The 15,056-nt window shown below is 49.7% G+C and overlaps 1 protein-coding gene and 1 long non-coding RNA gene across 3 annotated transcripts in view; both read right to left on the bottom strand.

Annotated features, from left to right (window-relative positions):
* Positions 1 to 2,575: 2,575 nt before the first annotated feature.
* LOC139084216 (uncharacterized) lies at positions 2,576 to 5,706 on the bottom strand. Its single transcript, XR_011541623.1, has 3 exons — positions 5,544 to 5,706; positions 4,965 to 5,239; positions 2,576 to 4,877 (listed from the first exon to the last, which is right to left on the bottom strand). It is a non-coding gene; the product is annotated as an uncharacterized lncRNA (long non-coding RNA).
* A 1,713-nt stretch (positions 5,707 to 7,419) lies between these two features.
* The window catches only part of PARVA (parvin alpha), a 146,639-nt gene continuing 139,002 nt past the window's right edge, over positions 7,420 to 15,056 (bottom strand). For both annotated transcript variants that reach the window (XM_070626382.1, XM_070626383.1), the window contains exon 13: positions 7,420 to 9,461. In XM_070626382.1, coding sequence (XP_070482483.1) covers positions 9,385 to 9,461 — 77 coding nt within the window. In that variant the 3' untranslated portion in view covers positions 7,420 to 9,384. The remainder of the gene's footprint in view (positions 9,462 to 15,056) is intronic.

The following is a 15,056-nucleotide window of genomic DNA, read 5'->3' as shown; positions in this document are numbered from 1 at the left end:
CTCTGGCACCACCGGCAATGCTTAAATATTTACGGAACAAATGCAGAATAAATGAGTGAGTGACAACCTTATCAGTCAGAGCCTGGTTGTTTCAGGAATTCCACTTAAAAACAAAGCAAAGGAGAACAGCTGCTGGCAGGAAACAAGGGTTCTGTGGCAAACAGATGGGTCTGTCTGGACGCAGAGTCAGTGACTGGTCAGGCAGCACGGAACTAGAGTCCAGAAGCGTGGAGCAGGCAAAGGGATTCTGGTCTGGGGACAGTGGAAGCCACTGAAGGTTCTGAGGATGGCGTCCTGAGGTTAAGAGGTTAGAACCTGAACTCTGGAGTCAGGCTGCCCGGGCTCAAAGCCCAGCTCTGTCACATACGAGGCGTGTGACCTGTATCAAGTCACTAGATCTCTCTGTGCCTTCATTTTTCCATCCGAAAAATGAGGATGAAAATAGTACCTACCTCATAGGGTTGTTGAGTGGATTAAATGAGATTTTTGTACAAAGTGCACACTGTACGAAGGGCGTGACATTATCTGAGCCGTGTTTCAAGAATTTAACAGCGAACATGTGCGGGATGGAGCAGCTCGAAGGGAAATTTAGTAAGAGGCCATCGCAATATCAGGCAGGAGAGGATGAGCCCTAAATTAGGGAATAATTGGGGGCCCGAAGAGGAGGGGATCAATACAAAACATGTTGTCAGTGAAGAAGCAATCAATAGAAACTGATGGGAGTGGGTGGGGGGTGGGAGGTGGGCAGAAAATTCAGAGCTCCCTGTGCGTCTGAGAGCCAGGGTTCTGGGAAGCAGATAGCGCCTCTAGAAGAGACAAAGGATGTCTAAAGAAGGAGCAGGTATGGGGAGGATAAGAATTCAGTTTGGGGTGTGCCGAGTTGGCCTTGGGGTAGCCCATTCACGAGGACATGTTGTGAAGCTGGACATGCTCAACTGGATGGGTGAGATCCGGGGGCTGGAGGGAGAGCAGGCCACAGTGGGAGCCAGGGAATGATGTAAGGAGAGTATGGAGGACGTCCCCAGGGAGCACTCGCGTCTGGGAGCTGAGGAGAGGAAAAGAGCGCACCTAGGAGCAAACAGAGCAGCAGCCAGAGGGTGGGAGAGAAGCAGAAGAATGTGGTGTCTCTGAAACCCTGGCAGCCAAGTTCCCAGAAGGAGGTGATGCACAGCAAGGTCAGAGGCTGCAAAGCCAGGGAAATAGGGAGCAGGATCAGCCCAGTGAATGGAGAGCTGGCCACTCAGAGTAAGTTCAGCTTCTGGAAAACTAGAGGTGGATTTTATGGGTCCATGAAAGAAAGGAGAAAGGGAGGAATCAGCATGGATCAGTAAGACACCTGCAGGAGAGTGTCTTAAGGAAAAATGGAAACAGGACAGAGGATGGAATTGCAGGAAGAACCAGCTCAAGTGCGAGTCTTTTTCATCCTAGAGATCTGCGTGGTTTGGAGTGAAAATCAAGATGCTAGAGGGGGCGGGAAGCTGGAGTTTGTAGGAGGATGAGGGAGCCCATCCTGGAGGAGGCAGGTGGAGGAAGGGGCAGCCTGGGAATTGAGGTGGGAAGAAGTGAAGAGAGGCAGGGAGAAGAGATGTTGAGATGCTGTGGAAAGATCAAGAAGCAACAGCTTTGATTTCATGGTGAAAGAAGAGGTGAAGACATAAGTGGGGAGAAAGTGAGAGGAGGCCATGGGGAGAAGGTAGGGAATAGGCTTACGGGGGCTGGAGGCAATCCATGAGAGATGAGAGGGACTCTCAGAAGCCAGGGAGCACCCAGTGGCAGCTGAAGGATGACTGGGCAGCCAGCTGGTGCATGTCCATTCTGTGATTTTCGGTAGCAATTCTGTGCTGGGGAACAAGAGTAGAGATGCCTACTAGTGGTCAGTGGGACTGACCAAAGGGTGAGTTTGGAGAGGCAAGGAACCTCGGAGTGTGAGAACAGAGTCAAAACGGTTGGCAGAGGAGCCCAGGCTGGACTTTGGGGTCCTGGCTGGCTATTTGGAATCTGTGGAATAGGGACAGTGATTTTCTAGCAACAAGTAAGACTTTAGAAAAATGACCCTAGGTCTCCATTTGGTTTTAGGGTGAGTTGTGTGGTTTTTGTAGCAGTAAATCTGTACAGAACATGAAATTGCTGATCCTAGGGGCAAACGCCCCTAAAGACTACCTGGCCGCTGGGGTATTATCTGGGAGAATCTAACTGGGGACCCTGAAAAGATTTAGCGCTATCTCATCATGTCATTGAGTTATTTCAAATGAGCTGCATCTGTCACCTCCATCAGGATGGAGGAATCCATTTGGGAAGGGACCCTGCATTTTCTGATCCCAGTTTGTGTACAGAAAGGGGTGGAACCCAGAACAGCCATTCCACAAGTATTCCCTGACTTGATTGCATTCTGCTCATGCGCAGTTTGGGACCCACCCAGGGAGCCGACAGCGATTCTTCTTGTCCCATGGTGTTAAGCATCCCAGTCATCAATGCTAGGCCAGACTCAGGCCACAGTTCATGCAGGGATTAGAATCCTCATGAAAGGAACAGGAGAGAAAGCTCTGGATCTTATTGACAAATCACACGGAAGGCATGCAGGTCAGAAAGCCATTTAATCCCAAAATGAAGACGTGTGGATGGGTGAATTTTAAAAACTAAAGCAATCTGGCAGATCCCTTGATTAGGGTGGCTACTGGTGAGCTTGGTCTCTCACAGGCAAGGACAGACTTGGTCATGGATCTGGACAGCACGCAATTCCAATGTAGGATAATAGGACATTATGGGAATTAGCTGGGAGAACCAACGACGCAGCAAGCGCAGGCTCCAGTGTAGCACAGAGAATGCAACTACCCTGTGAGTACACGGCATCAACCTGAGACTCAGGAGAGAGAAGAGATGGGGGGTCCATGGCCTTGATAACCTAGCTTAGTGCATGGTCACCATCTCATTGTCCATTATTTGAAGCCAAATGTGTCCCCAGTTCCATGAGAGTTTACAGTCTCCCATGTCATGACAAATAAGGGAAGATGGGGTAAGCTGTGAAGCTCGAATGAAAGCAGGCTTCCAGGGGCTGCTGTTCAGAAACGCCGGCAAATGTTTGCCTAGGGCAGGCACTGTTTCTACAGGCGAGTGGTGAGGCCATTGTCAGGGTTTCCAGGAAGACATATAAGAGCCCGAGAGTCAGGCAGCCCCAACCCTCGCTCCCATACCGAACAAACGTGCAACAGATTAAATATTTATCTATTGTCCTGTCCGCCTCAATAAAACATGGCACCCTTTAAAGTGGTTCACTTAATGACATTTGTGTGTCTTGGAATGCCGCCCTGGGCTAACAAATTGCATCTGAAGATGTGAAAACATGAAAATCGATAACAAGAAATGAAAAGTCTGTTTCGCTGATAAAACATCATTTATCTTAATCATTGGGGCGTCTCAGAATTTTCTAAGTGCCCTTTTAAATGCCAGCATCAAAGCTAGTGCCCATGTGTGTGCAGAAGGCCCAGGGAGTCAGGCGAGACGAGACACCGCTCAGGTCTCGGGCGCCGGCTAAGGAGAAGAGACATTCTGGGGCAGACACCCGCTGGACTGGTCTCCAACCCGGGACCTCCCAAGCAGAGGTTTCCAAGGATATTTCTTGTATTTCAAAACTCCCAGTGAAAATACTATACCTTCCTAAGAATATGTTTCACAAGACACTAACTGTGAAGCATAAGGGGCTCACTTTTGGTAGGCTTTATCTAACGTGGTAAGCATTGTAACAATACTAATTCATGCTGATTAATATGGACTGGGAAAATGAAATTATTATTTTGCCTCCAGGAAGCCTACGCCTTGCCCTGACACAGGCTGGATGACAGCATCCCCCGCTTCCCCCCCCCCCCCCTGAATCCACACAGGGATAAAGCAGCAGCAGTCCTCCGTGGTGAGAAGGTTGGAGGCACTGGTCCCCAGGGATCAGCTTTCCGTCTGGTAGTCCTCTTCCTTCCTTTGCTTCTCATAAGCAGCCTCATCCAGTCTGCCGGTCCCTTAGCACTTCGCAGAGGACCAAAATGTGGAGAGGCTGGGGATGCTCTAGGAGCTCCTGCCCTCTCAGCAGCCCCAGTGATGGAGTATTAGGACCACGCAGCAGGTGCTGCCTTAGAACAGCACACCTAGGCTTCCAGCTCGTGCTTGGGGCCAGATTGAGGAGTGCGGCAGGGGCGGCCAGAGGCTCTATCTCCTCTCCTAACCTCTTTGCTCTCTACCCATGACCATGAGGTGTAGGTGGGAAACGGCAGCCTCAGACCGCCATACCGCCAACGTATCTTTCCCCGAAGTTTTCCCACTTGGTGGCCAAAAGGCCTAACAAAAATTGCTTCCCATTTTTCTTATGATAAAACCTGCAATCCTCTGATGGGACACATCTTCTTCCTCCTCACTCTTTGTACAATAGCCATCCCGGCTTTCTGCCAATTCCTCCAGGGAGCTGAGTCTCCCGGCTCGGGATCCCCACCTGTGCTGTTCCCTTGAACAGCAAGCTCTTCACTTGAGTAGCTTGACGATTCGTGTGTCACTTTAAAACGTCACTTGGCCAGAGAACTCTCTTGACCTCAGAATCGAAGTGAGACCTCTTTTATAGTTTTTTGTACTTTCCTTCACAGCGGTGATCACAATTTGTAAGTACCATCGATTTGTGATTATTTTTCAGGCATCTCTCCCATTATACTGTGAGCTCACTCGCCACTGGACACAGTACCCCTGACACATTGTAGATGCTCGGCACATCCTCGTGGACCATATGGCCAAATGGTTAAATGGGTGGACGAGTTCCACAGAGTCTGCATCCTGCAAATGTCTCAGGGGGTAAATAGGTCCCGTGCTCAAACACCATCGGGACGTGCCCTCTTCTGTCTCCCCTTAGAGAGGGATAATGCATTAGTGTAAGAAACTCTGAGATGGGCTCCAAATAGAAAACAAAAACAAAGCAAAAGATAAAACCGAACCTAAGAAAGCGAGATTAATCTTCTTTAGCTTCATGTCTCTCAAACTTATTTGAATGTGAAGTTTTTTTACCTAACGTTCTGCAGAATGTACTTAAGAGATGCTTCACTGGTGGCTTCCGACCTGGGAAGGTTGTCAGGCTTGGTGTGGGGGCCGCCCATCCTGCGCTGACCCCCCTCACGGTTGCCTTGCCGTTGTCAAGAGCACACAGGCACGTATTCTCTGTGCAACCACCACTGCAGCAAAGCAGGGGGCAGGAGCAAATTTCGAAGTTAGCCTGGATTTATATTTTTCAGGGAAAAGAGGGAAAAAACAGTCAAAACTTTGTGTTTGCAGATAGAATCTTTGTCCAGCCATGTGTCACCTAATGACAAGGATACATTCTGAGAAATGCATCATTAGGTGATTTCGTTGTTATGTGAACATCATAGAATATACTTACACAAACCTAGATGGTAAAGCCTACTACACACCTAGCCTTTATGATACTCATCTTATGGGACACCGTCCGTCACTGACCAAAACGTCGTTATGTGGCACGTGACTGTAGTTACGGCTGCGAGCAGCTCTTACATACTAACCTGTCTTTTGCGGAGACCTGAATTTGCAAGCATTGGGAAGCTGATGTGTAGACTTCAGCCCCTTAGCAGGTGAGTGAGTCCACCTATTACCCAGTATTTGCATCTCAATGCAGTTTTCTTGTTCTCAGTATCCGCAGCAACTCTCTTGAATTTTCCAATAGACCTAAGTGAATTTTATGGGGGGAGATTGCATCAATATTAGCATTAGTGAGGGTTTCGGGACTTATTTCTCTTGCATATCTTGGATGTTTTATGTGGGGAGGTTCTTGAGGTGGGGCTGTATTAAAGGCAGTGAATCTCAAATTATTTTTGACCAGCTCACACTTGAGCAAAACTGCTTTGACCTACTGGCTCTATCTAGTCTCATTTTCCAGCGGAAAAATAAATTTGTGATAATTGTCGGGGAGTGGATTATGTATACATTGCTCTAGCACTGGAGAACGGATGGTTCATATTTGAACCACAGTGTATACATGGCTTAGAGTCTGGTTATTGGAAAATTACAGCCCCACAATACTGTTCATGCAAATAAGCTTCAGTATATTCTGTAGTGTTAGCCAAGCAACCCACAACAAAGTCAACTGATCATGATAAAGCTACGCTAACAGTAATTCATAATTAAAAAGTACTCGGAGCAGCAATTGCAAATCGCAACCAATTCAAGGCGACACTGATGATGTGCTGATAAACAGTCCCTCTCCCAGGTTTTGGAAATGTCAACTCTGCCCGCACATGTGAAACCGGAGCCTTCCGGTAGAGGAGGCCAGCAGCGCATGGGGGCGGGGCTTCTTGGGGACTCAGGCACGTTGGGGACTTTCTTAGTTGATTACAAATTAGTAGCCCTAGTAATATGCACAAATGAAAAGCTTCATCAAAGTGCATGCAATTCCCCATAATAACCCAAAGGAGGCCTTTCAAAGAAATTCGGTTCCAGGCACATGAGAATGTCTCTGGTAACACGCCCCCGCCCCCACCCCAGTCCTGTCTTTGAAATCACCATCCAGGCAGCATTTCCTCCTCGGGGAGGGCTTCCAGTGCCTCGCTCAAGCAGACCAGAGATGTGCATTTGGCTTTACAAAGCGCTCAGATTCTCATTTTAAAATGTGAAAGGTTTTAATACCCAGTGTAAAATCATTGCCAAGAGATAACATTAAGTGGAAAAAGCAATGCGCATGACAGTATGTATAGTATGCTACTTATGTAAAAAAAAAAACCAACCCAACGATTTTATATGTTTGTTGATGCTTTATATGACTGGAATGTCTTGGGAAGTGAAACTAAGAAACAGAGCAAAACAGTTGCCCCTGCGGAGGGGTGCTGGCTGCTCGGGGAGGGGAGGGAGGGCGATTCAGGTATTTCACTAGATACCCATTCATGATTTTTAAATTTTGCACCATTTATGTATTAACTATTAAAAATATCAATGAATTTAAATTTAGAAAAGAAGAGAAAAGGGGGAAAAAAAAAGGACCCAGGGAACTTACCGAGACTCGATTCTTGTCTCAGTTTCTTTTTTTGGGAAGAGAGGACGGTTAAGTTTGGTTTATTTATTGTTTTGATGCCTTTCCCTTCTTTGAAAACACGGGCATGTAATAAGCAGGAGATTTTAGAATCTAAAGAAAACCCTTTGAGCGAGACAACAGGGTTGTAAACCCAGGCCGGGGCCCTGGGATGCTGGCTGAGGCTAAGGCCTCGGTCTCCAAACACAATTTTCTGATAATTAGACCTGTTACTGAACAATTTTCTAGGTGTTCTGACGTGTTTTCACACTGTGTATACATAAAATATAAAAAGGGGTGCTCTTCATAAGGGCCCTTGTTACATGGACCCTTGCAGCTTGAAGAGAAGGAAAAAAAAGACAAAAAAGGAGACAAAATTCATACAGCAAAGCATGTTTAAATGAACGCATCTCTACGCCCGCTTCAGCATTGCTCAAGGGGACAAAGCAATGATTTATCTTGATTTGCCATCAGCAATTTAAAAGAAAGCAAACAGAAATATTACACTATTTAGCGTTTCCTAATAAAAAAAGGAATATTTCATTGATTAGGTAAAAAAGAATTGTATTCTTTCACATAGATTGACACAAGAGAGTACACTGTCTCTACGTCTTAAACGCTCACTCTGCTGAGTAACAATTCTTTCTGAGAGCAAAATATCCGGAGAAATATGTAGCATATCTAAATTTCACGGGTTCTGAGTGACTGCAGATAGACCGTAGCGTAAGAAATGTTTAGAAGCTGGAAGGAAATGTTTTGGACAACACGAGAGGCCTAATTCAGGGTGGCGTAGATGGAGACCAAAATGAATTCTTTAAACTAGAGACGGACTTTGTGCAATGGCCTAGTGACAAAAGCAGGCACAGACTTCTGGAGGCGGGACCCAGGCTGCTGTCCATCTGGCATATTTAGGAAAATCTATAATGAAAACATAATATCAGTAAAAGTTATTAATTGTGCCAAGGCCTTGGTCCATTTATGAAGATTGTAAACCCCACAAGCCCCATCCCTTTGTCTGTATTCCCCTAGACGTTAAGTATGCAAATATCTCCCCCACGCGTCTTGTCCCCGTGCTCACCCCCACTTTCAGCCCCTTTCCCGTTCCTCCAGGACCCGGCAGCCTGGGGCCCTAGAGGCCTGGGTTTCAAAGTCAGGTTCACAGAGAGGGGACACAAGTAACCACAAGCCCACGGGCAGCCACGCAATGAAACTGCTCGGCTTGGGTCTAAATGACTGACATTTTTTCCTCGCCTGAATTAGCCGATAATTGTCTGTGGGCAGACTTAGTCAGAAACGGTCTAAATGATCAATTAGAAGGCAAAAAGGAGTTCCTTTCTTTAAAGTTCAAGGGTCCCTGTTGAAGAGCTCTACTTCCGAAGCCATGCTCACATGGGCCTGCGCCCAGCTCTCTGCGGGGCCTGAGCATACTCTCCCTTGGCCACACGATAATGAATTGAGTACTTATTTTGCAGGAAAATATAGGGCATTTCCATTACATGCAATCAAGCAAAAAGGCTGCAAAATGTGCCACTCCATTAATTTTAAACAGAATCCTTCCCAAATGTCACCCTGAAACCAGAGTCTGGGGTTATTACAAATCTGAAGGAATTAAGAGTAATTTTCATTTGTACAAAGGAGTTGAGGGCCATGACTCCTGCCACACACACACTATTAATTGGGTTCAATCTGATGTGCCAATTTTAGTGTGAATCACTTAGTCCTGACCTAGCTGCCTGGTGGTGAGCTCAGTGGGCTCCTGTCTTCTTTGAGGGTGCACGTGCATGCATATACACATACACACACACAACTCCAGAGTGCGCAAAGAATGTGATGTGATGGGCTAGTTATTAACAAAAATGTTGTTCAAAGAGAAAAAACAAATGCCAGCTTCTGGCAAGTCCCTTCACCTCTCTGAGCTCAGTTTCCTCATCTGTAAAAGGGGATTCTAACACCTGCTTCAAGGGAAGTCACGAGGATTAATGAATCTGAGTACGTCACGCACCTAATGTGGTGCCTGGTGCATAGTTTACACCCACTGAGTGGTAACTATTATCTTTATTTTCATCTTCTTGGGGGGGGGGTCTCTTGTGCCTAAGCTAGTTTCCAAGTCACACTGAGGGAAACCTGGACCTGGACCAGGATGGGGACAACCTTCCCAGGCCATTGCGGGGCCAGTCCCCAGGGCCTGGGAGGTGTGGGTCAGCCCACTGAGTTGTTGATCGTTTCCTTCCTAATCGCAGTTCCCACGATCTCCGGGCTGTAGCTGGACTTGCGGGCGAGCACAGAGCAGGCGGCAGGAGGAAGCGGGCGGAGGCGGTTGGGAGGAGAGTCCCGCCTGCCCCTCACTCCACGTTCCGGTACTTGGTGAAGAGATTGTACAGCACTCGCAGTGTGGATTTCAGGTCGCAGTTGACGATGTCTGCAGAGAAAACAAAAAACACCCCTTGCTTCAGGGGGGCCGCTGGCCCAAAGTTGGCATCTGCTGCCCCCTTCCATCCACCACCCCCTTCACGTGCCCAGCACGTGCTGGGGTGGGATCCCCATCACCCACAGGACGTCCTGCTGGGAGAGAAGTGCAACCCCATGAGATGACCAGGGCCAGGTGGGCGTCGAAGAATGGCCGGGGTGGGCAGCAAGGGGCAGAGGTGCTGGGCATGGGGGGAGGGTCCTCACCTCTCCCTAAAATGAAGCAGACCCCAGAGCATGCAGCCTTTGCCCTGGAAACAGCATCTCCAGGTGACAGGGGTGCTGGCCCCAGCCTGACTCTGTCCCCCCAGTCTCCCTGTCCACAGAGCCAGCCTTGACTGGTGGAGGAGGGAAGGGCCTGGGGGTGCAGCGCGGAGAGGCGCTGAGTTAGGACTAAGCTGCCTCTGCATCCAGGAGCGAGGGCCCTAGAGAGCAAGGAAGCCCACCTGGCAGAAAGTACTCAGGAAACGCGTCACCAGGGGACCGACGGCTTCAGGTGAGGAGAGAGCAAAGCAGCAGGGTTTGAAACTAGAAGTTGGGGCTATATTCTCTGGAGAGATCCCAGAGGCACAAGCCTGATGACTAGGAAAGTCGGGACAGTGGTTCTCTTTAGGCGAGAGGTTGAGGATTCTGTTCAGAAAGAGCAGGTTGGCGGGAACTCTCAGGAGCTGGGGTGACTCTTGTCCTTGAGCCAAGTGGGGGTGACGTGGTGGCTTGCTGGACAATATTTCACCAGCCTGTAATCTACGCTTTACGCACCTTTCTGGAGATGAGGTATTTTTCACGGTAAAAATGATTTTAAAAAAACCTAACTGTGCAGAAGGTCAGATGAGGCAAATGATGTAAGAGAAAATAATAAATGCTCTGGGACTCAGAGGTGGGAGAGATCAGGCTGAGCCACTGGAAAAGGAGGGACTGGGGACGACGTCAGGACTCTAGCAGCGCCCTGCTCAACAGGAACAGAGGTCTTTCAAGACCAAGCAGGGCAGGAGGCCAAAGGCTCCGGCAGGCCGGGCTATGGCTCCCAGGGGCCCTCAGACCCCAGGCTCCAGGCACCGCAAAGATCCACACCGACTGGGCTACTAGCTGAGGGTCCCGGGCTGAGGAACCTTCTTAGGACTCTCCCCACCCCTGAGCTCCTCTGCCCCTCCCAGGCTTTATCCCAGTTGCAGACCTACCCTGCTCCACCCAGCTGGGCTAGGACTCTGCTCCTAGCTCTCTTGCTGATAGACCAGGGGCTCCCAAGGACCACCAGAGAGGCCTGGAGCTCAGCTCCCTTTCTGCTCCCATGTTGGTTCATGCACACATCTGAGCCTCTACCTGGGGCCCTGCCTGGTGGCTCAGCCCTGCTCATACTGAATCACCCTCTGCCAGGGAGTCCTATGCCGTCTGCATTGATTCCTTTCTCCCCTGACTGCTTGGTGTTGAGTGTTTCTTAAATTCCACCCAAGTCAAAGAACAGGAGGTTACTCCAGGAAGGAATTGCTAGAAAGGCAGAGCAGGGCAGAGGTGAACTCACCAAGGGAGCGAGTGTGAAGGAGGAGGTAGGATGGCACTGGGGCCACTGCAGCAGGCTTCTAACTGGGCTTTTCAAAGCCTCTAGCCCTTTCCGATCCATTCTACTCACATGGCTAGCCCATTCAGCCTCCAGGTATGGTTGTGCAGGACGTGCACTGCACAACACCAGGGCACATGGTCCACATTTCCAGGGCATCATTACCATAGACCACAACATAAACGGTGGCCCTTGGAGTTGTGCAGCTCACAATTTGTATGGCCACAGCCATTTCATTTGAGATACGGTCCAAAAGCCTAAATCACAGCTTTGCAAGGCATAACCCCACCCACCTTTTCAGTCTCACTTCACGCCGCAGTCCCCCCCCATTCACTATGCACCCGTCACAGCAGCTCCTCTCTCCACCTCGCAATGGGCTGCGCTCCTCTGTCGTCTTGGCCTCTGCACATGCTGTGGCCACATCTAGATTACTCTCCCCAAGCAGCTGATGCTCCCGCAGACCTCAGCTCTGAGCACCGCCTCCTCTGGGAAGCCCTCCGGACCCCTGGCCTGGGGAAGGGCGACCCGCTTATGTCTCTAAGCCCCCACGCTCTTCCTTCGTGGCACTCACTCCAGCTCTAAATGAGTGATTCGTGTGCTTTGATGCAATCTGTCTCTGCCCCGGACACTGAGCAACCTCACCACAGGCAGCCTGTCTTGTTTTGCTCCAGTGCCTGGCCCAGTACGTGGCGTGCACAGACCTCAACAGATATTAACGGATAAGTGAATGAATGATTGCCCAGTGTCCTGGGAGCCAAGGAAGAAAATTCCAGAAAGAGAGAGGGGCCAACACGGCCACATGCTCCCAAGAGGGTGAAGAGGTGAGGGCTGCACGAGGTCCCAGGGGACACGGTCCCAGCTGCTGGCGTGAGAGAGAGCTGGGCCACGTGCAGGGGCAGGCACAGGGTCCACAGCAGAATGGGCAGAGGAGAAGTGGAGGTGGCAGGCACGGCGCAAAGGAGGAATCTGGGGGCCCAATGAAGGCCCCATGTGGATGGAGGCAGGAGGATTTGTTCCCCCCTTTTAGAGACGGGTGAGTTCTGCCATTAGAGAAAGAAAATGTTAACAACGGGAGGACCATTTTATTGAATGTTAGGGCCCACTAAGGTTTGAAGCCCATCTTCACTATACCTGTGTGACCCAGTTAGAGTCACTAAACTTCTCTGAATCACTTTTCTCACTGGTAAAATTGGGTTTTATGAAAAACACCCAGAACACAGGAAGGACTCCCTAAATGGTAATTGCCTCCCTGCTTTCCCTTCTTTGCCTGTTAGCAGAGCTGTTACGTACAGTAGTGCAGTCTGTGCACTGCACAACTCCAGGGGGCGCCATCCACATAGACTAAGTCCTGCTTCTTGGGAAATCTGAGTTCCTCCTTCCTACAGGCCATCACCACTCGGTGGGCCTGATGAAGAGCGGGGACTGCAGTCAGAGACACTGCTTATTGTCTGTTCTTATCAAGAAAGCCACGGGCCACCCAGCTAGTTCCGGGCAGGCCAGTAGGTGGGCCATCTCAGGCAGGAGAGGGGCTTTGAATGCCTGGGAATGAACTGTGACTCCAAACTATATACACAGGGCCTCTCTAAGGCCCTGGCCTAATAAATTGTGCGATTGGCAGCACACTACTGGTCTGATGGCAGTGGTGTGCTGGCCCAGGGCCCCTCTCTGGGAACGGCCAGTCAGAATGGTTCGGCTCTTGGTTAGAGACAGCCAGAGCAGAGCCGGGCTGTCTGGGGCCAAGGAAGTAAGAAATCAGACTCAAGGCCCCTCCAGGGAGAAAGCAGCCTCGGGCCAAGGGGCGAGGGCTCCATGCTTTTTCCTTTCCCCCGGCGGCATTAGCGAGTCTTCCTGTCCGCCAGCAGACTGTCCAAAACGAATTCACGTTCTCCAAATGATGCAGAAGTCAAAGGACGGAGGGGACCTCTCCTCACGGCAGAAACCCAGGCTCTCCACAGGGGGACATGGCCCCACGTGGAGGGACCCTCCCTGGGCCCATGTGCCCCCCACCTCCAGCCTCCTTCACGCCAATCTGAGGCAGCTGCTCAGGCCCCTTCTCTGAAGCCCCCTCACCCCCTCCCCACCTTCCCCTGGGTCCCTGAGTCCCTTGACCAAGGTGGGAGGACTCCTGGTGGCTCAGTGCCACCAGGTGGCGGGGGCTGGAATAAGTTGGGTGGCCACACGCTGGGGGGGGTGAGCCCAGCCCCCAGGTGTCCCTCATGTTCCGGCCTCCACCCCACCCCCACGGACCCAGCTCATCCTCAGTCTCTGCCTCCCTTTCCCGTGTGCTCCCTATTCCCCACCAGGACAGAATCCATCCTTTGGAGAGGGGTCATTTTATTGGTGGCCTGCTACTCTAGCTGGTGAATTTGCCATTTTCTTTGCCATATTTAAAATGTTTTTTTAATGTGTAAACATCCAGAAAAGTACATGCCACATATGTGTGCAGTTCTAAGCACTTGGAAGAGAACCCTTACGTAACCAGCACCACGTAAAACTAGAACACTGCCAGCAAGCTAGCAGCGCCCCCCCCTACACTCTGGCCACAACCTTCTCTCTCCGCAAAGATAACAGTGTCCTGACTCGTGATGACTGACTTGCTCTTCCTCACAGTTCCGCCAGTAACATCTGCACCCTCACACGGCAGATTTCAGTTTTGCCTGTTTTTATACTTTATATAAATGGAATCATACTACATGTACTCTTTTGTGATTTTCTTCTTATTTGTTCAAAATTATGTTGATAGGAGTCACCCATGTTGCATGAATGCTCATTTTTTAACACTTTTATTGAGGTATAACTTATTGTTTAATTGAGGTATAACTATAATTCCATAGTTTTCAAGAATAAATGCTTCTCAATTTGTTGTCTACTTTGGATAAATTTTCAGCGCCCTGAAATAGTTGTTTTTGACCATTTTGTCCAGTTTTATGCCTGCTTTTTTGCAGAATAATCACTGAGCTCTTTACGCTGTGTAGCTGGAAGTCCCCCTCCTGGTCTCTCAGTCCACCTCTTGCTGTGTATCAATCCACGGTCGGAACATGCTCCAGCCTAGTTAGCAGGACGCTGGGGGCGCACACGCCAGGTCCGGCTGCCATGGCTGTTCTTGGCAGAGTCTCCTGCTCCACGGACGTGCATCCCCATGGGTGGAATGGCTGGGTCAGGGGGTGTGTTAGTTTCCTATTGCTGCTGTAAGTATCACAAATTTGGCAGCTTAAAACAACCCAAACTCGTTATCTTACAGCTCTAAACGTCTAAGTCCAAAATGGGTCTCACTGGGATGAAATCAGCTACCGGCAGGGCTGTGTTCTCTTCTGGGGACCCTCAGGGGGAACCTGTTTTCGTACTTTTTCCAGCTTCTAAGGACTGCTTGCAGTCTTTGGCTCACGGCCCCTTGCAACTGCAAGGCCAGCCATGGCCGGTCGGGTCTTTCTCACGCTGCATCGCTCTGACACTGAGTCTTCCGCTTCCCCTTCCCTTGCGATTACACTGGAACGACTCAGCCTGTCCACGATAACCTCCCCATCGTGAGATCCTCAACTTAGTCACATCTGCAAAGTCCCTTTTACCAGAAGGTAACAACGTATTAACCGATCCCCGGGATTAGGACATGGACATTTTGGGGAGTCATCATTCTGCCTACCACCTGAGGTATTAGAAATCTTCAACTATATTAGATAAGGACAAAGTATTTTCCAAAATGGTTGTATCAATTTACATTCACACCAGTTTCTTTTCCTTTTTCTTTTTTTTTTTTGAGGAAGATTAGCTCTGAGCTAACATCTGCTGCCAATCCTCCTCTTTTTGCTGAGGAAGACTGGCCCTGAGCTAACATCCGTGCCCATCTTCCTCTACTTTATATGTGGGACGCCTGCCACTGCATGGCTTGCCAAGTGGCACCACGTCAGCACCCGGGATCCGAACCGGCGAACCCCGGGCCGCCAAAGCGGAACGTGCGAACTTAACCACTGTACCACCGGGCCGGCCCCGACATCA

Source organism: Equus przewalskii, chromosome 6, assembly GCF_037783145.1.
Source record: "Equus przewalskii isolate Varuska chromosome 6, EquPr2, whole genome shotgun sequence".
Taxonomy (NCBI): Eukaryota; Metazoa; Chordata; class Mammalia; order Perissodactyla; family Equidae; genus Equus; species Equus przewalskii.
The sequence above is the reverse complement of the archived record's forward strand: the minus strand, read 5'-3'. Positions and strand labels throughout refer to the sequence as shown.